The 24006-nt window shown below is 37.8% G+C and overlaps 1 protein-coding gene across 2 annotated transcripts in view; it reads right to left on the bottom strand.

Moving 5' to 3' along the window:
* Positions 1-24006, bottom strand: part of NEBL (nebulette) — a 246967-nt gene that overhangs the window by 154158 nt on the left and 68803 nt on the right. For both annotated transcript variants that reach the window (XM_063150199.1, XM_063150191.1), the window contains exon 3: positions 21121-21205. In XM_063150199.1, the coding sequence (XP_063006269.1) occupies positions 21121-21205 (85 nt within the window). The remainder of the gene's footprint in view (positions 1-21120; positions 21206-24006) is intronic.

The following is a 24006-nucleotide window of genomic DNA, read 5'->3' as shown; positions in this document are numbered from 1 at the left end:
ATGCAGTGTATGCTTTTCACGTGCTTAAGCTGCTCTGCCAGCCAGCGCAATGGAGACGGTGCCACGATCCCAAACTCACGCTTCCTGCTTCAAAGCAAATACTGCCAGATGTGCTACCTCCATCCATACTGGGATGCACAGGAACTCTAGATTAGGCTGAGAAAGGCTTCTCAGACCCCTGCTGAGCCATCAGTCACATTATTAGCTGACCCTCAATGTGGAGAAAGCAGAAGGCAGGAGCTGAGTTTGTTCCTGGATACCTTTTAGCAACACCTTCAGAAATAACATCTATTTATTATTTTTAATTTGCTGAAAACAATACAGACACATGGTAAAAGCCATGCTTAAGAATGATAAAAATTCTTGTAATTCACTTATCCAATTCTATGTCCAAAATGTACAGGTTACAAATGCACATGCAACACTTGATCTGCCCTTATCAGGTGGCAGAAAGCACTCCTCACAGCATTAACTAATTACAACTATAAATTATATTCACCACCCAAAACCCAACTGACAAGAGGTCAAATAAGCCAGAAACACTATGACTGTTTTTAATACACATTAAGCCACAGACCCTTGAGAAAAACTGAGTGAATAACACAAGGTGGATTTAGCTCCATTGTAGCTATTTCTTCAGTTCCTATCACATTAGCATACAATTATCACACAATAATTAGCAACAACAGAAAATGTCTTCTAAAAAAGTCTGTTTGCCATAATTTTTCAAGGCACATTTTCACAAAGTCTAAAAGTTAAAAGTTTTTTCTTCTTAACCTCTTTGTTTTCTTGTGCTCTCTTACTTTTTTCTTCTTTTTCATCTCCCCTCCCCCTCTAAACCATCACCAGAGATGGAGGCTTTTTCTTTACGCTCATAATCAATCCTCCCAAACTGGATTCCACTGCATCTTGACATAACAATCAATTACTTTCCACAACCAAGGGTTTCCAGAGAAAAAAGAGTCCAACATAAAGCTTTCCTTATTTGTTTTACAAAAGCAAACATGAACCTTTGAACAAAATTTTAGGGATGAAATGGCTATGGGTTTGATAGATAACTATGTCATTTGAGTACATGCAAAATTCTTTTTAGAAGAGATCAGAGAAAAAGTTAAAAGACTGAAAAGGGTGATAAGGGGGAAACATAAAATGAAGGGCAGATCATTAATAGAAGACTATAGAAATAAAAGGAAACTAAGTGAAAGAGAAATGAACAAAGCGCAAGACAAAAAAATTTAATATTAAATAAACAACAGATACACTATGTTCAGAACCTTCTCAGTATCATTCTCATTTATGAGTACAGTTTCCCTCATCTAATTCACAACCCAGGCTTTTATTCAGTGAGTCAACTCCCCCCAAGACTGTAGGATAAAGAAAATGAGATAATAATAGGGGTAATATTGTGATAGCAAATGCTTAAAAGAAGAAAGGAAGATCCAAACCCCATGGATTCACCCATTCTTAGGAAATATCAAGCACTAATATGAAGATTCCTGGCAAAATTACCATCTGTATACTGCCTGATACCAGCAAGCTAAATCTGAAATCCCAAATGACTGTATTTATAATGCTGAACAAGAAGACAGTGTTCTCTTTTCTTCCTACTTGTCAGCAAAAAGCCATCAATATGTTACTTCAGAACTGCAAAACATTTTCTCACACACTTATTTTGTTATATCCTGAAACACAGGAGGTCAGTACTGCACTATCGTAACAGTTTTCCAACATCAGCTGCCATAGAATTGAAGAAAAAGTTTTCTTATTTTCAAACATATGGTCTGATATATTTCCCAGGAGGGAAGAAGGCAACAGTTAACCCTCTTCCTTGTTCTTTATTTCTATTTTGCTACTAAAACAATTTTTTTTAACAATTGCTTTAATCTCGGAGATTTTTTTCCTTTTATTTCTTTCTGAAAGACTTCATCTTGACCCTCGCAGCTTTTAAGTGTCCCTGTACAATTATTGTGCTCTATCTGCATAATTCAGATGTTTTAATCCAGTATTCTTTTGATGAAGGACAGAATCTGATCTATTTTTCTGCTTCAGTTTGTATTTTAAAATAAGACAAATGTTTACAGCAGATATTGTTTGTGGAAACATGATTGTCATGTAATTGCTTTGCCACAGCTTTTGCTTTTAGTTTCTCCTATTAATCCATGTAAAGTTACACTTTAACAAATGGGCTACAATAAATGCTCATCATATTTTGAAGGAAAAAAACAACACCAGGGAATTTTTCCTCATGACACTCTCTGTGAACTCCAGTGAACTCCTCCTCCCACTCCTGACAGTATTTGTATGATGGTTTTTGTTGCGTTCTCAATCTGTGCCCTTTGAACAGTGTTATCTTGAGCTGCAATCCAAAAATCAATATGTATCTATCAATATCAGGAATATAATTTTATTTCTCAACTTTATTGACTCTTTCAAAAATTAAAAAATAAATCTTTTTAAAGCATCATTTGAGCAATTTCCCTTCAAGGAAATAAAAAACAGCTAAAAAAATTTACATAAGCAGTAACAGAAAAATATACACCTACAACATAAGTCCTAGGAGAGCTTGCATCCTATTTAAGTTTCAAAATCAGACTATTTTACGAGGCAGAAAAAACCTAGAAATTTCACTGCTGTTTAAACACCAATATATTTCGACCCAAAATGTCCTTGTCCCTGAGGAATATCTGCTAAATATTCCTTGGCTAAAGGAATTAGCCAGCATCACTAACAGCACTTTCATTGCTAGATGCTTATTGAATATTCTTATTCAAGTGTCTAAAAATAAGAAAATTTTTCTCATTTTAGAGATCACAGAAATAGGAAAAGGGAAGAAACTAAACACCCCAGTTACCAGAGCAGATTTGATTTATATCACTGCTTACTGAATTGTATTTCTTTTTCCGTTTTAGGAACTCTACTAGTTTTAAAATCCCATGAAATCTAAACAATGGTATATTATGCATTTCTAACACTTCAGCTGTGTTCAGAAAACTAGTTTTTAAAACTATCACCAAACCAACAGTCTGCATTTCATGAAAATCATTCCAAAGCAGGCTGGAGATCTCCTCATCCAATCTTCTGTTGAAAGCCTGGATTTAGATCCGATTATTGGGGCCGTGTCAAGCCAAATCTTGAGGTTTTCCAGCAAGGTTTTCCAGCAAGGCAGATTTCACTACTTCTCTGGGCAACTTATTTCAAGGGTTAGTTGCTTGCATGGTGATGTTGTTTTTTTCTTACCCCCAAAACAGAATTTCTCCCGAAGCAGCTATTCCCATTGCCTCTTCTCCTACCACCATGCAACCTTGGAAAGAGAAAATCTCCACTTTGTCTGTGTCCATCTTTGGACATGGGAAGATTGTGATTAATTTTCCCCTTAGTCTTCTCCTCCTGAGGCTGAGAAAGCCAGTTTTGTCAGCCATAGCTCAGACATCAAGTTCTCCCTCCCTTTCAACATCTTCATGGCTCTACTGCGGCTGGCTGGGATCTAATTCATTTTCTTCATTGCAGTTTGTATTGTCCTGTATTTTAGATATGTGACCAAAATAATGCTCAGAACACATTAATGTCCTAGCTGTTGTTCAAAGGAGTTTCACAGCTTGAATATTTCTCAATCTGCACCCTCAATGAATAGACTAAGGGTGTGAAGCAGTTTGGGAAGGGACAGAAACAGGCAGTCATGCCAAAATACTCCTTTTAAGATGTCACCTTCCCCCCCCCCTTCAAAACCCAAGCATATAATACCCGATTTTATGAAGAGAATTACACTGACTTTTATATTCTAGTTATCTTAGTACCGTTTCTTACTTCTAATTACTCAAATGCAGAGGTCAATTTGTATCAAAACTACAGAATAAGAATTAAAAAGGAGTTCTTTGTGGAACTCATTTGGATATTTATTTTTTTTTTATTTTGAATTACAACTTAGGGCAGAACACGGTTTTCAAAAACCTATTACATGACTTAGAAGACTTAGTCTCAAAAGGCAATTTAATATTTTGAATCCCTAGGAATGATTTAAATATTAAGGTTCTCCATTTGTGATGAAAATAAATTTGGCTTAGGCACTTGGGGGAACTAACCCTTGGTTTGGAAGTCAGAATGTAGAGGAACTGGAATAAAAGAAAACCTTATCTTTTGTTTCATTCCTCATAACTTCAAAGGTTACCAAACACAGTTTTTATTTCCGTAGAAGTTCTTTCACCACCAAAAAGGGCAGCTGGTAGAATGCAACCAAAGAAACACAATCTTTATTCATTTCCCGCTTTCTGTTTTCCTAAATTTGCATCACATAAAATTAAAAGCTTGAAGCATTTGGCTCCTGCAGCTTACAGGCAGTTCCCTATAACTAGAGAAGTAAAAGGCAGCCTAGACTAAAAAGCAGGTCATCTTAATAGACTGTCATAATCTTGCATTAGGTCATAAACAGCAGATTTGGCTGCTCTACATACAGTGTTTCACCTTCCTATCCATAAGCTGGAGCTCTGGAAAGTTACAGGCATCCAAGCTTTCATCAGTTTGTGTTACTGTGACTGGAGAGATTCCAGTAAAAGAAATTCAGGTACCACCTCAGACCAGATGGAAAGAGGCCCTGAAAAGATGCAGAGCTATTACAAAGGATGACTGCAAAGCTAAAGTTCCAAAGGAAACATATTGGCTTTGTAAACAAATTTTACTAATTTCAGAAGTGGAAGCTTCCCAAAGACAGGTGAGAACACAGATAGGAAGAAGTGCTCCTGTTTCTGATTTACTGCTGTTATCTTCAAAAGTAACAGAGCACAAAGAAAAGATGGTTCCTGAAACTAGGGAACAGAAGTATAACAAATTTTGTTGCAAGGTGTTCTCAATTTTTTCCCACCAAATCTCAGATCAGGCACATAAACACGACAAAAATTACAGCTGAGCATGAGATTGACATTATTTGGAGTTTAGATGAGGAAGACTGAGATGGTAGAGGAATCTCAAAATGTGCCAAAACAGCCCTTTGCATCATAGTGATAAGGTTTTTAAATGGCACCTAACTATTTGGCAACAGCCACAAGTTATTAAGCATATGGTCACCAGGAGTTTTAGGATTTTATTGGGATCTGGACAGTGATCCTGCCAAAAGCAATGGGTGATTTAGTAGAAAGGATATGAACTAGAAGTCAGCCTGCTTTCTAGGTGTTACCCAACCAAGTCTAAGAAAAAACTGGATATCCAGGGAACATGGGGTTAACTCCAGCACTATAAATTGGATTGGAAAAAGAGCCTTCTGAAAGAAAGATTAGGACAGGGATTGCAATGCAGCCACACAAGGGAATCATCAGCAAAACTACTTTCGTAGAGGAAGAGAAAAAAAAAACAGGGGCATTTTGAAAACACAGGAGTTAGAGCTTTCACTTGCACTGGATTTTCAGAAAGGCTGATTTTTCCAGCTTTTTCGCCCCTTGCAAGAGCTCAAAAGGATCAAAGCAAGATGTTGTGCTGACTCTGGCAGCCATGGTGACAATTGCAGCTGCTTTGAAAGAGGAGAAACTTAAGTTGTGTTAGTAAGGAGATCTGCAAAGGTGTCCTTGAACTCTATTAGAAAGCAGGGGAATGGTGTTCATGACACATCATGTGACTTCAGGCCTCAGTGTAGTAATCTATACACAGTTAACAAAGGGCAAACTTCAGCGTAAGAATGATTCTCTTCTCAATTTAACTCCCCTGTTCTCACATTAACTTCCCCTGCATGTACAGGTGAGTTCTTGGCAGTGTAATATTAATGTGGCACTACCACATTGGGTTCAGCACGTGTTACTCTACAGTTTGTAAAAAGTGCTTGTTTTCATTTGCACTAATTCACAAAATTCAGTAATTGGCAATAGGTTGTTTCCAACAGTAGTGCAAATTAGCAAGGTTCCACTTAATTTTCTCTAATTACTGGACTGAAAAGGATGATCGGGTACATTGAGAGATAATTAGCTAAGTGGGTATTAACCAGGGGGTTTGTGTGTGAAAATCTCCAATCACTCAACTAGACACTGACTAAGGCATTTCCTTTTGAGATAGATGTTCCAAATGAACCCCATTAGCTCCCCAAAGCTGCACGGTAACAGCTGGAAATCAGCACAGGCAACACTCAAAGAAAAATGGGTTTGAACAGGAGCAGCTATTCCCTTCTGAATTGAACTGCCTCAGACTAATTGAGAACAACTTCACTGGGCTGACAGAGCCTGTAGTTCCAACATGATAAAAATGATGTTTACACTCCCCAGGGGTACTGAGTAGAAGTCTGCCTTCTTGCATAGGAAACATTAGCTATTGCATCACTTGTGAAAACCAGCTGCCTGAGCACCCCCTCCCAGCCCAAAAAGACTCAGAGAGGCTGTTAGCTCTGAACAGTAAGAACAGCCACACAGTCAAACAGAAAACATGCACAAATGACCAGCACTGGACTAAGCAGCATACGAGCAGGCAATGCTATGGTAACAGAAATCAGATTTAATTGAAAGCGAGCTAAGAAAGAACTAGGGCAATAACCTCTGCCTTTCAATAGCATACATTCCTACTGTAATTGAAATATACACAAAGCAAACACCCCTAAGACATAATATGCTTCAGTAATTTATTTCCAAATCAGGGTCAGGACAGTAGCTAATATTTGTTTCATTTCTGCTGCAAGAACATGTGCCTCAAAGAAAAAAAAACGGTAAGTAAGAGAAGATGGGATATAAAGCAATTGTAAGTCACGTGTTTGCTCAGATCTGCTCTTTCAAATAAAATATCAAGCAGGAAATACATTTCCCCAGTCCTTCCTTTCCTCTCCTAGGTGAAATATCTTTCTATTCCCTTAGACAGACAACATCTCATCATTGCTGTTGTAGCTCATTACCGAGGCAGTAACAACAGGCAGCTACTCTACCATTTCCACAGCAAACATGAATCAGCCTGGTGAGCACAATGAGCCTCAGCCATCAATTCAGTACAGAAAAAGAGTTTGCAGATGAATAATTTACTGCTGTCATCTCAAAGATTACAAAAAGGAAACGGTCTATTTATTTGTAAGGCAACATTATTGATAAATGTCCAGTTTAACCCTGGGATTATATTTGCTAACTTTTTTCCCCTCATAGTGAGGAAATTCCAGTATAAAGCTGCGTTTAATTAGGTCTTCCTTACAATATTAGTATTTATAATTTAATAGCAAACTGCCAAAAAAAAGGCTATTTACTCGACCTCTTTGGCACTGCATTTCTGAGAGACTTGTAATAGCATAAGCATACAACTGAAAAAAATAATCTCTAGAAAACCAAATATTCAAAAAATGAAGAAGTTCCTAGCTGATATTTTGACTTTAGCCACTTAACTATGATTCCAAAAGAAGGCTTTTGCAGTCAATTTATTGACAGACCCAATGTCTGCATTGCTCCATCCAGCCTCAAACAGAGGGATCCAAGACACTGAAGTGCTGTTTAAGTCTCTTTGCAATAAAATTACTCAGCTGAATAAATTCACTTAGCTGAGGACCCACAGCAGCAGCTACACTGCATCTAGCTCCCAAGCAGCTACAGATGACTACACCAGACAGAGCAAGTTCCTGGCTGTGACTTTATACTGTCAGCTTATTTCAGCAAAATTATACTGTCCTGTGATTTCAGTAAAATTCCAAGCAATTCCCATCATCAGCTTGATTCCATCAAATCCAAAGTTTTGGAGCAAAGAGAAATGAATGAAAAATTAAAACCATATTATTTTAAAACTAAATATGAGCTTCCTTCAGCATATATTAGAAACAAAGCTATTATTGAAACACACCATTCTAGCCAAAAATCTTCTCTGTTTTAATTGCATTAAAGGCAATTAAAGGCAACATTTATAGATACTAAAAATAACTCAGTGGATAACATCTTTCAAGCTTACAAGATTTACAGAGTCAAAAAAAAAACATTCTCTAGGAATAAGCTAATCAGTTTTTTTTATTTTATATTGTAAGGATTAAAAGTTAAGAAAACTAACTTTCAGTTTATAAAGTTGATTATTTGCCAGTGAAGAAGTCCCCAAAGTACATGAACTCTTAACTAGTAAAACACAATTTTCTTGCAAGTAGACAGAAATAATGAATCAGAAATACCTACCTAAACAGTCCTAGAATTTATGCTTGTGATAAAGCACTAGACAAGTAAAATTAAATAGAAATGCCTGTTAAAACCATTTCATAACATCCACTCCTCAATTCATTTGTAGCAGGCCAGGACTTCCTTCAGAAAAGCATTCATGTCTCTGCTCATCCTATGCTGCAATTTAAAATAAATCCTTCAATACCTATGGTCCACCAGGAAGTTTCTTTCCATTATTTCTGAACAAAAATAAGCAGCAGAGGTAAAACATTAAACAAAAGAGTCTTTTGCTGAGCCCTGTCACCATGTTTCTCAGAACAAGAAGGTTCTATATGGTGCTATAAGATGATCAGCATAGTTTTCCACAGCTTGCTGGTTCAGGACAGCAGATGAGCTTTTCACTAGACTTCTAATATGTCCCATCTTTTTTCAGTCTTTTTTTTTTTTTCTTACATTTGACTCCAGTCTCCTAAAAAGTTAAATTTGGTCTAGTTATCATTCAGTACGGAAACACTTCCCTCTATGTAACCAGGCATCAGATTCTACTCTGCTTTACAAATCTTTATTTGAGACAGCCATGACATTTTATACAGCACTAAACAGTAGGCAGAAACAGGCACTTCTAGGGGCACTGTTCATACAGCCTTTTAGATATTCCGATCCAGATCATTTTACACCCCAGGTGGCTGAATAATACTACCCTATGGCCTTGGCATCTACGAAAACAGAGGGGATTTTAAAGGTTTTCACCCACTAAGCTCATCAAAACACATATTTGTAACTAAAAGTCGTTTGGAGCACAGGGATGATGGCTCCCTGGAGTCCTGCCCTCCACATCCCCATCCCTCGGCTGCTCACACACCGAGCCCTGCCACCTCTGCTGCTGTGCACAGCTGACAGCCTTCCAGGGCAGCAGCTCCATTTTTCATTGGTATCACTCATTTCAAAGTATTCCAGCCCCCGCACGCTCAATTCACCTCTCGTCACAAGATTTTGTCAGGTTAGATCGCAAAGCAGAACATCAGCAAAGGCCAAAAGCAAGAGCTGGGCTTTAGGCTGTAAAATAGGACAAGAGATTGGAAAAGGGTGGAACTAAACTGAAGGAGCTAAATTTAAAAGGATGGAAAAGTAAGAGTAGCTACTGTTGCAGAAGCTGATGGAGAAAACAGCAGTATCAGAAGACCCCAGTGTTCAGTTTAGTCCAAGAGGAGTGGGCACAGGCTCCGGCTGGTGGCAAGGGCCACCCTGTTCACAAGCCATAGCACTGACAATGTAAGGATACACATGCCCATGATGCACCAGAAAACCACAACTCAAGTTGAATACAGCATTATTTGATTTTTTTTTTATTCTCCTCTTATACAGATCAAAGCATTTTCCTTTTATCAGAATGAGCAACATAACCTATTTCCCATTTATCTCAAATGGTGCTGCACCTTGTGCCCACCCTGGCTCTGTGCTGGGTGCTTGCATTCCTGCCTTATCACCCATGCACTGGAGCATCCTGTCCTCAACACACATCCCTCTTACTCCCTTCTTAACAGGAGTGAGCAACCTGGACCTTTCTTCTGACCATGTTTACACATTTAAGTTCATATCAACAATTATAAGACTGATAAATTTACTACACTATGAAAAATGTATCCTACACTAGAAAAATAAATGTGGTAGCTTCATTCACATTTACATTTCCCAAAGCTTTAAAGAAATTCAACTATATTTCCTGAAAAACATTTAAAACAAGAAATTTATGTTTCATTTTACTCAGTAAAATTATTTTCTTTTAAGTAGAATTCAATATTTTTAATTCACCAGATAATAGAAAATTACATATTAAATGTAGATTTATTTATATAGAAGAGCTTACACTTTAAACTAACCTGAACTGTAAGTACAAAATGAAATTTTGTCATTGCTAGCAGTAAGTGACAAATCTTTTTTGCCTTTTTTCCCTTTTTTTATTTTTCTATTAAAACTTCTTACGTATTTTGTCCTTCAAATTTTTGAGTCAAGCAAACGACAGGAAAAAAATAAACCTCTGCTCAAAGGAGTTTCTAACATCAAATCCTTGCCCCCTCCCCCCAAAATGTTTCCACCAAATACCTTCAAAGTTCTAACATTTGGTGCAATTAAAGCATTTAGTATTTTCTTCCACTCTCTTTATTTTGAGCTAGGTTAAACATTATACTAATCCTGCTCTTTTTCCCTTCTCCTTTTTTTCCTGACCCTTTCACTTGAAAGCCCATCAACATAATCTCCTGCAAGCATAGCACTACCTGACAAACTATCACCCCGAATAGACCTCAATCCATCCTGCAAGGCAGCAGTTACAAGAAATCATTGAACTCTGAATGGTCCCTGCACCATCTGAGAATAAATCAGGAGGACAATATATTTCTTGGATTTAAAACAGCCCCATCAATAAGTAACCCAAGCATCAGGAAAATGACCAACTAAAATGCTGACGAACGCTCATGGCCTTTTATTGGGGTCAAGGGGTAGGACTGCCCAGGATCCCTCCTGCCTTTCTTCTTCATCCAAATACTCTGAAAGGCCTAATACTATACAAATTTGGATTCATGTGTTGTTTTTGCATTGCACCATCAGGCAAGCCAAGGCAAATTTCTCCTTTCTCCTTCTCACAGTCACACTCAATATATTACAAATCCGCCAATGCCAGAGAGCTCAGGCTACAGAGAGGTCAGAAATTATCAAGAACTGAAAAATAGAGAGAGACAGGCAGAGAGAAATACCCTCAAAGCCTCAAAGTGCAAAGAGTATCTTTTGCTGGAGCAGACAAAGGCCATCTGCAGCTATTCAAATATCCCAGAATATTACATTTTTACATTTTGTTGGGAAATACAGGGAATGACAAAGATTTTGTTTATTCAGTTTTTAATTTCTCTGCTAAGGCTAAAGCTCTTTTCATAGCTTCATTTGCTTAAAGCTTCTGCTTTGTAAGACTTCTAATTAGGAGAATGTGACACTCTCACCAGGCTTGGATTTCTCCTGTTAAGCAGCTTTGCTGGTCATTTTGTAAAGGCCACCTCCAGAACAAATGCTGACCGAAAACAGAATTAATAATGGATTTAAAGGATACTACTCAGTAGCCAATGCACACAATGGGGAACAGCTGTTTTACACAAAGTAAAAATAAGCATCTGGATTGACTTCTTTGTTACACTCAAAAAAAAAAAGGTAAAGAAATCCAGCCATTCTCAACTTTAGCAGATACAAATAAGAGCTAAGCAAAGTGCATACTTATAAAAGGTCTGCAAAAGCAGACTTAAATCCCAGCTAATCATGCAGAAGCATATAGGTAAATCAGTATTCTCTTTTTTTCTCAATATAGATCTAAAGACTGGATGCATTCTAATGAAAAAAACAACTGCATCAAATAAGAACAAATATAATTATGGTCATGGAAATTCTCTAATTCTACACTCCCATCATATACAAATATGTAACAAGTTTATTGGAAAAATATTCAGCTTACAATGTATTTGAGGCAATTTCCAGAGGTATGCTAGTAAAGGATTTACTCTCTCAACCTATTGGTAAACTTAATATATGTTAAAACTTTCAATTTGCTTTCTCCTTTGAAAGGGAATTAAAGATATCTGCCAAACCACGCAACACTGTGAGCAATGATAACTCTCAAGAATCTCTTGAAACACAAAAACTGACACAGAATCATGGAATCATTAAGGCTGGTTAAAATCACCAAGATTATCGAGTGTCTTAGGTTGCAAACACAAGATGTGGCCAGGGGTGTGTATTCTATTGCCATCTGTTGGACGTGGGGCAGGTATCTTCTATTAATCGGGCCACCTGTTAAAACCAGGTGGGGCAGTTTTCTTTATCTCGTCCATGACCCATCCTCCCTCTGAGGAGATACCTTCTGTGAGATGCTCTGCCCAGGGGGAGGAGAAGCATTCCTGCCTGGATATAATCTGAGGTTTGGAACACCACAGACAGCCTTTTCCCACTGGATTCCCAGAGGAAGACCAGGCCCATCTACACCACCACTGGATCTTCAGAGAACTACACTCTTTTACAGGATTACTGCTTCAACAGAACCACATCTGCCACTCCAGGAGAACTGCAGCCACCATTTAATGGAACTGCTACCAACACCCTGACCCACAGGGTGTCAGGTCGTATTCTGACTCTGTCAGTGTTGTTTTGTGTTACTGCATTTTTATTTTTATTTTTTCTAATAGAGACCTCCTACTCCTACTTTGCCTGAGAGCCCCTTAATTTCAAAATGATAATAACTTGAAGGGAGGGTTTTTTCATTTTCCATTTCAAGAGAGGCTCCTGCCTTCCTTAGCAGACACGTGTCTTTTCAAACCAAGACATCAAGTCCAACCTCTGATAAAACACCACCAAGCCAACTAGACCAAAGCACAAAGTGCCACATCCAGTTATTCTTGAACACTTCCAGGGATGGTGATTCCACCACTTCCCTTGGCAGCCCATTCCAATGCTTAACCACCCTTTCAGCAAAGAAATTCTTCATGACATGTTGAGCTTGTAGCATCAACACAAAAAAAAACTCTGATCTCTAAAGAGTAAAAGTGGCTCAACCTCGTGGAAAAAAAAAAAACTCAAACAAGAGATAAGGACAAAATTCAAGACATTTTCAGAGAACTAATAAAATTAGGGAAAATGCAGTTGTTTATCATACTCTTTCAGCATTTAAGACCATAAGACTAATAACAAGAAAAAATTAGGGGCAAAATTAACATTGCCTCTATAAATACTCTGTACAGAACCTCTGAAGTTTCTTAAGATATTTCCACAGATTAACACAAAAATTGGTCTCATTACAACAAGATGGTCAACTAGCTTCATTCCTTGGTAAGAAACAGGGCAGTACTTCTGAAAAGATCTGAGCTTAAAATAAAGAACTAAGTGGAAATCATTTCATTGGATTGGAAACCCAAAGCTTTGATGCACAATTCACTCCTATAATCTCACATTGGAAAAAAGTTGGGCTGTTACTCTGGATGAAAGTGTATTAACAAAAATAATTCATATGCCACTTTCAAATTATTAAATATGTCAGCAACTACAATTTGATGAGGGGGTGGAGGAAGAGTTAATTCATCCCAGCCATTACACAAATGGAAATGTAAAGCAAAGACTAAAAACTTTCTGGAGGAAGACATTAGCAACATCAAGAAAGTAAAACAAGTTCTCCTAATACAGTACATTGACTAAAACCATATTCCCAAAACTTTCATTTTTGATATCCCAGAGTGTGTAATTAAAGACACGCTCCTTAGCTGTCCTTCCTTTTATTGATGAAATGAACAATACTCCACACTGGATCAAACCAGTCACCTACTGAAATAAGTTTCCTCTTGCTGATCACAAGTACTGACAACTTTTGTGAAAAAACAGCAGTGTCAGCAATAGGAAGCAGGACTACATGGATCCCCTTTGACTCAATGTGGCAGCCTGAAATATCCAGATCTGAAGCCCAGAAAGGAAAGAGTGATGTGATCTCATTTTCTGGCTTTGGCAGACTTTCTCAGTACAAATACTCTGCTAATCAGGACAGGGGGCAATGGGACAAACACAGTACTGACAGCCTCGATACCTGACACTGCTGGGTGTGTTCCACAGCTATTCCCAAGGCACAACCTGGCACAGCTCAGTGTCTGCTTCAGACGAGGGAGCGCTCCTGAAGGGCAGCAAGGACATACCTGCACCAGTTTTGCTCGTCCTGACCTGACCAGTCACTGCACACAACCCAGAGGACACTGACCCCACAAACTCCCGACTGCAATCACATTTCACGCATGCTCAGTTTCATGCTTCTCAAATGCCACTCTGATGGGCTTCTTAGGCAAAATCTTAAAGACTATGAAATGGAAAAGAAAAATTTATTATAGGGAAAGAAGCCATGCGCAGTGTGGACATAAACCAGTACACTCTATTTGTCTTTGGGTTTAGGAACTCCTTCCTGACCGTCTTGTACTCTACAGTACAGGTGTGTCCTGAGCATCTGATTGCCATTCCTGGATGCCTCATTTATTATGACAATTGTTCTGTTCTCAGTCTTTATTTTAAATTCTCTAAAACTGAATGCATTTTTCCTTCATGTGGGTTGAAATTCTGTGCAGTAATCCAACAAAAACATAACTAAAAAGAATCACAGCATCCAGTTACCTGCAACACCACTGCAAGCAACAAAGTGACCACTTAAAAATCTAGTTCCAAAAATAAAAACCAGAAAGAAGCTCAAGAGAATCTGGAGGGAAAACTGACATGAAAAAGAACGTATACATTCTCCATTGCTCCTCATCTAGAACAAAAAGGACAGTTTTTTTGAGATTTTAATTTTTTTAAAATATTTAAATAGTAGAAATTCCGATATCTCAATTTTGAAGTTATTAATTTTATTAATTCCTCCTCTAAAAGTTATACTAGTGCTGATGCAGTTAAGAATTTCACAACTCAATTCACAAATAACAGCTATGAATCCCGTGGCTCTCTTTTGTTCCCTTTCTATTACTTCTGATTGTACAAGTAAAAGTAGTGGGAATCACTTTTGATTTTACTGATCCTAAGATTTTCTGTTAAGGATGTCCTACTTGGCCATTGATTCAATATCAGAAAGTCTATAAAAATGAGTTTGTCCACAATTATTAATAATAAATCATGACCACTCTGCCCTCATCCTACCACAAAAATTACCACTATTTCATGGACATGGATTACCCCTTCACTTTTTACAGTTAAACATTATGTACATCTGAAATGCTCATGTGAAAGAAAATGTACTATGGGCTTTTTTTTTGCATTAGCATATATTAGAAAAATTAACCTAATTATACTAATATATTTTGCAGCTTACTTCTGAGTCTTAGCACTGGAAGATGCAATTTTTCTCCTGTGACTGTGCACTTTATAGACTTCCTAACTTTTTAGCTAGCAAGAAGTTTGCGCTGCTTGCTTCCAAGACGCTGCAGATACTATTGTGCTTCCTTAAATGCAGTTCTGTTCTGGTTTTCTCTTATCAAATTACATAAGGTTTTCACAACACTGTGTTTAATAACAACAGGGCAAGGACTAATGCAAAAAAAAAAAAAAAAGTCACACTTTTACTTTTGTATCCTCAAATCAACAGTGAAAAGCTGATAGGTTACCATTTTCAATAGATGCTCATGTGCAAGTCTGTCTAAAGTTTCTTCTGAATGTTGGGCAAGTCTTCATCTTTGCTTTGTAATGTGTTCCTTTCATTGTTATCTTTGCAGATCTTTTTTCAGAGAAATGAGTAAGTACAAAGAGAGTAGTCTGAAGCAGTTGTTTTGCTAAGGTACACATAATAACAGATAGACAAATACACATGGCAACATGGGTTCAGAAAAAAGAAAAATAATTTACTGCTTTTCTCTACACAGCTTAACTTACTGATTATCAAAGTGTGATGTGACCCAAAAAGAAAACAGGAGAAAGAACAGTCAATATCATAAGAAAAATTGTTATTTTTATAAACAAGTAAAACAAAATAAAATAAAAAAAAACCCTATTATTCAAACTCCTTTACACAATTAATACTTCCTACACTGATCAGTACATTACCACTGGAAGTCAGTATAAAATTCTGTATAATAATGTAGGCTAATTATATTAGATTAATTTTTTTAAATGAGGATATGCAGTCAGTACCAGGAATCAGATATAATACTTCAGTTTTAACAACTTAAAGCTAAGGCAAACAACTCTTCTGCTTCAGAAAGTAGCCCATTCCCATATCTTATGTCCCCGTAGAAGATTTTTATTTTCAGACATGAAATCAAAGAATTTCAGGGTGTTACAAATGTGTCAATAACACAAAAGTGTATTTCTCAGAGAAACTCCCTGTCTGCTGTACAATCTGTTTATCTATCACTACTACACCCCGTTTGGTGCCTCTGCCTTGTGTTCTGGTGTCTCCCAACCACGGGGTCACAACATGCTCATCTCCCCATGCTGGTTCAGCATCTGTGACAGCAAAGAGCAGCAGACAGGAGAAGAGAGGAGTGGAAGCTGTACTGCCATATTCTGAATTTTACAGCCTAAGTAATTGCAAGGGGGAAAAAACCAAACAAACAATAAAAACAATGAAACTGAAACAATGTAGATACATGGTGTCACAGGAACAGGAGCCAGTCCAGTGCAGACAGGATGCAGACAAAATCCCTCACACTCTTGGCAAGATAAAAATCAGAAGAGGTGACAACCATTTTCCCAGAAAATTGAAATTCATTCTGCCTCCTGCACTCCGCTGGAGCTTTGTATTATTCACATAAAGAATTATTTTCATGTCTTTGATTCACAAGATAAAAAAATCCATTTAAACAGTCTTCAGAGGGAAAGAAGGAACAAACCAGTATTAGTAGGTGAGCATGATTTATAAAATACTTCTGTGAAGGGGTTCACAAGGGAGCAGGGCAGAGCTTTCTGCAGGCAGTCTGGGTTGATTTTAATGCATCAACCCAATCAACATCTCCAGGACTTGTCACTCACAAATAACAGCAAGAAGATGCCTGAGAAGCCTGCGCTCTCCTGGCTCTGTCACCCCTCTCCTCATACACATTTGGTGGACTGGGTTCAGATCCTCAGATAACCAGAGAGAGAAATATATAAATAATCAGCTCCTGATGGCTATCTGGAAAAGTCCCATCTTTAAAATATGTTCCAGGATCTTCTTACAAAATCACCCATAAAGGCATAAGAAAGTCTCTCTGCTTGCCATATCATACTGCTTCCTCCTTTTCTGAGGAAAAGCATATTCCTTCCTCCTTTTCTGAAAGAGCATATTTTTATCTCTGTCTCTAGCTCCAAAATCTGCTTTCTCCATGACTTCTCCAATGAGCTCACTTAGGGTGCCCCAGGAAATTCATCCAATGTCTGCTTTAGTAATCCATACAGCAGTTCATTCTCCTATAGCATTCACTGTGGCAGTTCATTCCAAAGACTTCATAAAAGAGGTGCACATAAACTGAAAAGACTTTTTTAACATATCAAGCTAATAAAAATAATCAGCCTGTAAGTTTGCTGACATGTGTTTTTGCAAACAGAGAACCAAAGACAAAAAGGCAAGAAAATTAAATAAATGGTTGAGAGGAACCTGAGGAATGACAGGACACAGACAAATAACTGAATATGAAGAATTCATATTCAGTGGTAAGAAAAACTGCAAGTATGCTTCTTCCTAAAGAAACACAGATACACTTTCAATTATCCAAGTTCCTATAAGGGAAACACAAGAAATCGAAGCACTTGAGAGTTTCCAAGGACAGCAGCCTCAGGGTGCATCACCACAAGCCAGGACAAGAAGAAAGTAGGACAAGACCCATGATTTTGTATCAAGTTCCCTATGAGTTACTGGAAAGTACATTTCCTCAGAAAATGCTGGAGTAGAACACACCTTAAACATCAGCCTCTCTTTGATCTGACACTTTGATATTCTTCCTGCCAAGAACTGCTGCAGATCATCTCTGTTTCTTTTTGCAAGTTCAATGGGAGTGGCAGCTTTTGATGTACACAGCATTGCCACAGATGAGGACTAAAGGCCATGGAGCAATTTACTAACTGTTATAAAGTTAGAGAGATCAGCAGTAAGGTACATGAAGGAAATTCCCAAGTAAACAAAGCTGAGACGACCATATCAGTAACTTCTGTAGTTGAGTTTATTTAAGAGAGGCATGTGGAAAGTATCCATTGCATACTATGGAGCAAGAGAATGCACTAATTCACCAAAAAGACAGGGATTTGTCATCAGAGAAGCATAAAGAAAAATCTTGTTTGAGACACTGGATCTCTGTCTCTACTCTTTACTTAGAAGATGAAAGACCTCCAAAGTCATTTTTCTCCTGTCAGAAGGCATACTGGAGTTCTCCAGATTGGAAAACAAACACAGCCTCTCCAAAATGCATTTTTATCTCCTTCCAACTACAGAGCTGAATGAAAGCCCATGGAAGCAAAATCTTAAAGGGGGGGAAAGCTCTGATATTATATAAAATAGAAGAACAGAGTTCTCTGGAAAGTTTTAAATGCTGTCCTTTGACTTCTTAACAACATAATTTTTCAAGTGTTCCAAAGAGCTATCCATTTTCTATTGACTCCACCAGAAAACAGTATTTTGTTTTGTTAGTTTTGTTCTTGTCGTGTTACATCAACATGACACCCTGGCACCTAATGCTGACCTTAATGGATTCTTGACCAAGGACCCAGCCTTGCAACTTAAAACACTGTCAATTGCTGATTAAATGAAAATAAAACCAAAAGATTTACAAAAATGTGTATTTTAGCTTACACAATATTTAATGGTGTTTCCTTTACCAATTCATCATGTTTTGCTGAGCAAAATAGAGAGTAGTTCTAAAGCTACAGATTTTGAAAAAATACTTGGGAGTTCTGCAGTTAAACACAGGGTTGTGCCTCTTCAGAACTAAAAGCATTAAAGAAGTTCACTTAGAAACAGCTATTACTTTAGAAAAGCAATTCTCCTCATTCAGTAGTCAACATAGGTTTTACATTGCCTAACACAGAATTTGCTCAATCCCAAATTGTCAAATGCATTGGCAGGAGGCTCAAGCAGCTCTGATGAATACTGGAAGGGAGTAATAATGTGGTTCTATCCAGCCAACTTTGGTTCACATGAAAGGCTTTTCTTGAACCATGCACACACTTTTTTCTACTGCACAGGACTGAAATGGAATTAGACCTGAACAATGCCAAATTGTATCCCATGTATTTTTTTTTTGGTTGGGGTTCTTTCAACTTTTCCTGAAAAGACAGGACAAGGCACGAGATGGCCAACAGGGCTGATTGAGGATAGCAGCTCCTCTCAAGGCAAGTTCTTATACTCTTTAAAGTATTGCAGAAAGTATTCAGAATTTACAGTCATATTTTAGGACAAGAGCTAAATTGGATAAGGAAAAGTACCTGGAATCTTTATGTCAGCACTGAAATTATTCACAGGTTATGCTACTTAACACAGTCTAGATGTAAATCAACAACCAGGAAGAAAATAATGATCAAAAACATTATGGCTTTCTTCCAAGTAGGCAATTTTTTGCTCTTATAATTCAGATCTGCAAGTCTTTTGCTGACTAGTAATATTGGAAAAAAGGCACATTGAAAAAATTAAGGATTTCTGTCCATTTCTAAGTTTTGCGTAGATTCTTATCTAACATTTTATTACAGTCCATTGTGAACAGTTGCAGCAATTTTATTCATGGGCAAATTCCAAGTCTCTTGCTAATATTGCTTACCCAGTATCCTAGAATTCTAACTTCTCAGTTTCAAAATAGAGAATAATACAAAAAAAAAAAAAAAAAAGTTTCTTTATGCTTCCCATAGTGCCACAGAGGCATGTTTTAAACAAGTTAGGGAAAGCCACTTCTCCTATATCCTCTGTAAAGAGCAGTAACATTTTATTGTTCTACTAAATCCCAACATTTTCTGTCAAACCCCTAAAAAACAGTGGGCTGAGAACTTATATTCTTTTTGAAAGACCTGCAAAAAGTACTGGGTTTCAGTTCCTCTTAGTGACACAACAGTAACTCTGGTACATAGAACCACTGAATTACAATAAAATTAACCAGACTCTAACCTGAAATCCACTCAAGTCAAAAAGAGACAGAGCGCACAAATTGTCTCTTTCTAGATGGCAGAATTTCACAGAATCACAGAATTTCTAGGATGGAAGAGACCTTTAAGATCATCAAGTCCAACCCATGTTCTAACACCTCAACTAGACCATGGCACCAAGTGCCACATCCAGTCTTTTTTTAAACTCTTCGAGGGATGGCGACTCCACCACCTCCCTGGGTAGATTATTTCAGTATTTGACCACTCTTTCTGTGAAAAACTTCCTCCTTAATTGTAGCCGTTATCTCCCTTGGCGCAGCTTGAGACTGTGTCCTCTTGTTCTGTCTGTTGCTGCCAATTTCAGCATGACATTATTTCTCTATGTTTTATAATCAATAACCATAATGGCAAAAGGTAAAGTATTTTTAAGATTGTACACAATGCTAAATATGTCCTACTTTTCTATTCAGCACTCCTTCAATTTTACTCACCAACCTATAGAGATCTTCCAAAGAAGAAATGTCTTGTTGTCTACTATCTAGTTTTTGCTACAGTTTTTTTATGACAATGACAATGAAAGCTATGAATTTATAACAAGAGATCACAACTAAAATACAGTAGATTAAAAAAAAACCCACAGAATTTTCATAAAATAAAATGCAATCAAATATTATCAATTGTCTCACATAGGACAACTGCCAGCATTACATAATTTAAAATAGAATAAAGTGATACTGGAGAGTGGAGGAGAGGAGGGCTTTTCAGATAAACATGAATTAATATCAATCAGAACTTTATATTGTCGTAGATAGCCAGCATGGTATTTGATTCACCTAAGTCTTCTTTGCCATTTTCTTCTCTTGTTTTCCCCTTTTCATTGTACATTTTACTTTAAATATATTTTTTATTAATCTACCTCAGTTTTGATTGATAATGTGTTTATCACAACTAGCTTACAGACTGCCTCATTAATTAGTTGACAGAGGCCATAAGATCTATAAACTGATTATTCAGTCACTTCATTTTTGATAAATATTAAAGGCTTCTAAATAGCTGCTAATGACAAATTCATTGTTTGTTTATCTCACGTTATTTTATTATTAAGTTTAATGCAAGCTAACAATGGTAATTTGTTAAAGGAAAATGAACCTTTGAGTTAAGCTGTATCACTTCTAACATTAAAAACTATTTAGATGCTTCATGTACTGATGAAAATGAAGGATTCCAGTGATGTCAATGGACTTACAATTGTATGGTAATTAGTATAAGTAAGAACAAAAATAAAACCTTGAGTTTTGCAGTATTATACCAACTGACAAATTTTTTATAATTACACTGCAGCGCTACTATGTATGTACACAGAAATACTACTACCACTTTGAAAAACTATAAAGAAGAGGACTGACCATCTAATATTAACAAGACAAAAGAATTTTTTATTTACCTGACTTTGCAATTCACTTTGTTGCTTCAGGCGAAGATTTTCTGGTGTATCAGCCACTGTAGTGAAGGACTGCTTTGGGTAATGTCTGGAAGAAAAAGAAGTACAAAGCCAAACAATAAATATTTGCACATGCTAGAAAGTCAAATGCATCCCAGCACTCTTTCCTACAGTGTACAGAATTCTTTCATAGTTTGCTACGAATTAAAAGTATTTTAAAATATTGTGTCAGACGTGCCTTACAGAAACAACATAAAGGAGTTCCTGCAATGAGTCTAAATCCCATCCATTCATCCTGCCCAGTGACTTCAGAGATCAATCAGCAAAAATTTGCTTTCAATAGAGTGATCAAAACCATGCTTAACTGCATTGTCTTGGTATAGCCATGTGCTGGACAAAGACTAAACCAAAAGCCCTTAAAATGAAATTGTTTTACAGAAACCAATGCTACATAAAAGAGCACAGCTGGAGTACCACAGGGTCTTTAATCCTTTAGTGTAGGAACCAGGAGGATCAAGGCAGGTACTTTCTGGGGAGGGGAAAATCAAGTGCTTTAACAGTAAATACATCAATACAGTACTTTAATATCCAGTACCAAAGGCTGTGGTGTCTCAGAACTGCAATGCATCAGGCATCTCTCTTTCCATTTGAAATTTTACACCTTTACAATATGTTCCTACTATCTGCTTTGGCATTTTATGGTAACATGCTCTATGGGAGCCTGCTTGAGCAGGGAGGTTGGACTAGAGGGCCTTTGGTGATCTCTTCCAATCCTAATCATTTTGTGATTCTGTGAATTCTAGCAGTCAAACCCTCCTCATTTACAGAACCACTATTTACTAATTTTCATTGGTTTATCCTGTAACTTTGCAGTCAAATAAGAAGTACCGTAATAGAAAAGGCCGCAAAAAGAAGCAAATAACAAAATGAAACAGCACATCCCAAAATATTCATAATATTACGAGCCAGAAACACTGTGAGGAAACCTATTCTTACTAATTCCTTTCCATCATCTTCAGTCTGAAACTAAAATGTTCACCTTACTATCATGTGAGGCACTCACGTCTTCAGTCACCACTCACAGCTTCCCATGTCTGCCAGCTCCCCCATTTGTGCCTCCAACATTTCAGAGTACAAGACAACAGGCAGAGTGTTACAAACACAATAACAACTGCAGTACAAGTTCCACAGAGTGAGCAGTAAGTGTCTGAAGACAGAGGATATGCAGTATTAAACATTTCCATGTTCAAACTCCAGGCCATCTCTAGTGTGTTCTTTCAGCAGCTAGCTGTATGCTGTTGCTATGATTTCATCATAAAATTTCTGTTTTGTCTAAACATGATACATATTTTCTTTCCAAATTGTATTTTGTAAGTTTTCTCTATGCAAGCTCTATTTCCATGAAGTGTATGATTTCAGTAAAAAAAAAAAATATATATATATATATCTGAAAAAATGAAACAAGCATAAAAATTAAGAAGGATTTTTGGTTTTATCCAAAAGCTGAATGTTTCCCCCTCAGAAATGCAAAATCAATAATTGATGAGAAATGCTGCCTGAACTTCATACAGTTGACTGCTCCAGGCCTGATTCCCCCATCAGATGACATCTTGCATTGCCAGACTTCTGCACCACAGCACAATTGAGCAGACCCCTGCACCAAGAGGCTGTGGAACATCACCTCATTTATGGTGTCATTACACAGGGAAAGAAGGGGAGAAATACAGGACAACCTAGGGATTTCAGGTTCTCAAGGGCTAACAACTGTGTAGAAAGAGCAAAAAATTAAACACCTTGATGAAAGAAAGCTTTTCCTCACAGAAATGTAAGAACTATCCAAGACTGGGTACTAGCAGATGGACAAACATGCTGCTCCAAGTTTATGTCAGCCACTTGTCTCAGAGAGCTCATGTCACTGAAAACTAGAAAGCAGAATTTCTAGGCATGACACCCTTCAGGATATTCATTTGGAGTAACAGTCAAGTCCTCCCAAAGCCCCACCCAAGATGGAGCTCTGGCCACAGAGAGCACTGAGAGTTCTGCATTTGTTGCTGCCCCTTTTCCCCTTTTCAAAGCAGGGGCTCCCCCACCACCACCCCTCAGAGCCAGCCTGGGCCAGCCAGCAGAACAGCTCAGCCACAGCTCAGCCCCAGCTCCAGCAACACACAGGGAGCAGAACCAGGCTCTGCACCAGGCAGATGGTGCCAGCATTGTGTAATGCCTTGGGACAAGGAAGATACTTCCAGAAGGGCTTCTCCTTTTTTTTTTCTTTATTTCATTTTTTCTATCTCACACTTCATTCTTCTGTATAGAGGCAAAAAACAAATGCCAGACTGGCCACAAGGAGGGTCATAAGCCCTTTTTGGAAAGCAGCAATGAGCAGATGGGGAAGGCAACAAGCCACCTCACAGCCAGGGCTTGCTGATGCCCAAGCAAGATTGTAGCAATGGTGCACAATTCACACCTCAAAGCATAGCAGCCTTCCACATAGCAGCCACGAGATATCCATGGATAGCTCCTGTAGATGAGAAAATCCCTATCTCTAAAAAAATATAATCTGACATACATGCAATTAAAATATTGCACATGTTGAATGCTGAAAGCATAAACTTTCATTGCACTGCTTTACACCATGGTTACATATCATGACTCTGGTAGCATAACCACAGTAATCACATGTATTCATCCTTTTTAGCATGGAGAACACAGAGTGCAGCCAGCTCAGACAGGGTTTTTGGCCTGGTCCCCTTGGGAATTGTGTGGACAACACTGAGGTAAGTGTCTGAGCCACAGCCCCCAGGGAGCCTGTTAGCAACAGCAGCAGAGAACTGCAAACCCAGGCTCCCAAATCAAACCTCTCTATTCTGGAGATAAAAACATACACCCTGT

Source organism: Melospiza melodia, chromosome 1 (assembly GCF_035770615.1).
Source record: "Melospiza melodia melodia isolate bMelMel2 chromosome 1, bMelMel2.pri, whole genome shotgun sequence".
In the NCBI taxonomy this organism is placed as follows: Eukaryota; Metazoa; Chordata; class Aves; order Passeriformes; family Passerellidae; genus Melospiza; species Melospiza melodia.
This window is presented reverse-complemented; position numbering and strand designations above follow the sequence as displayed.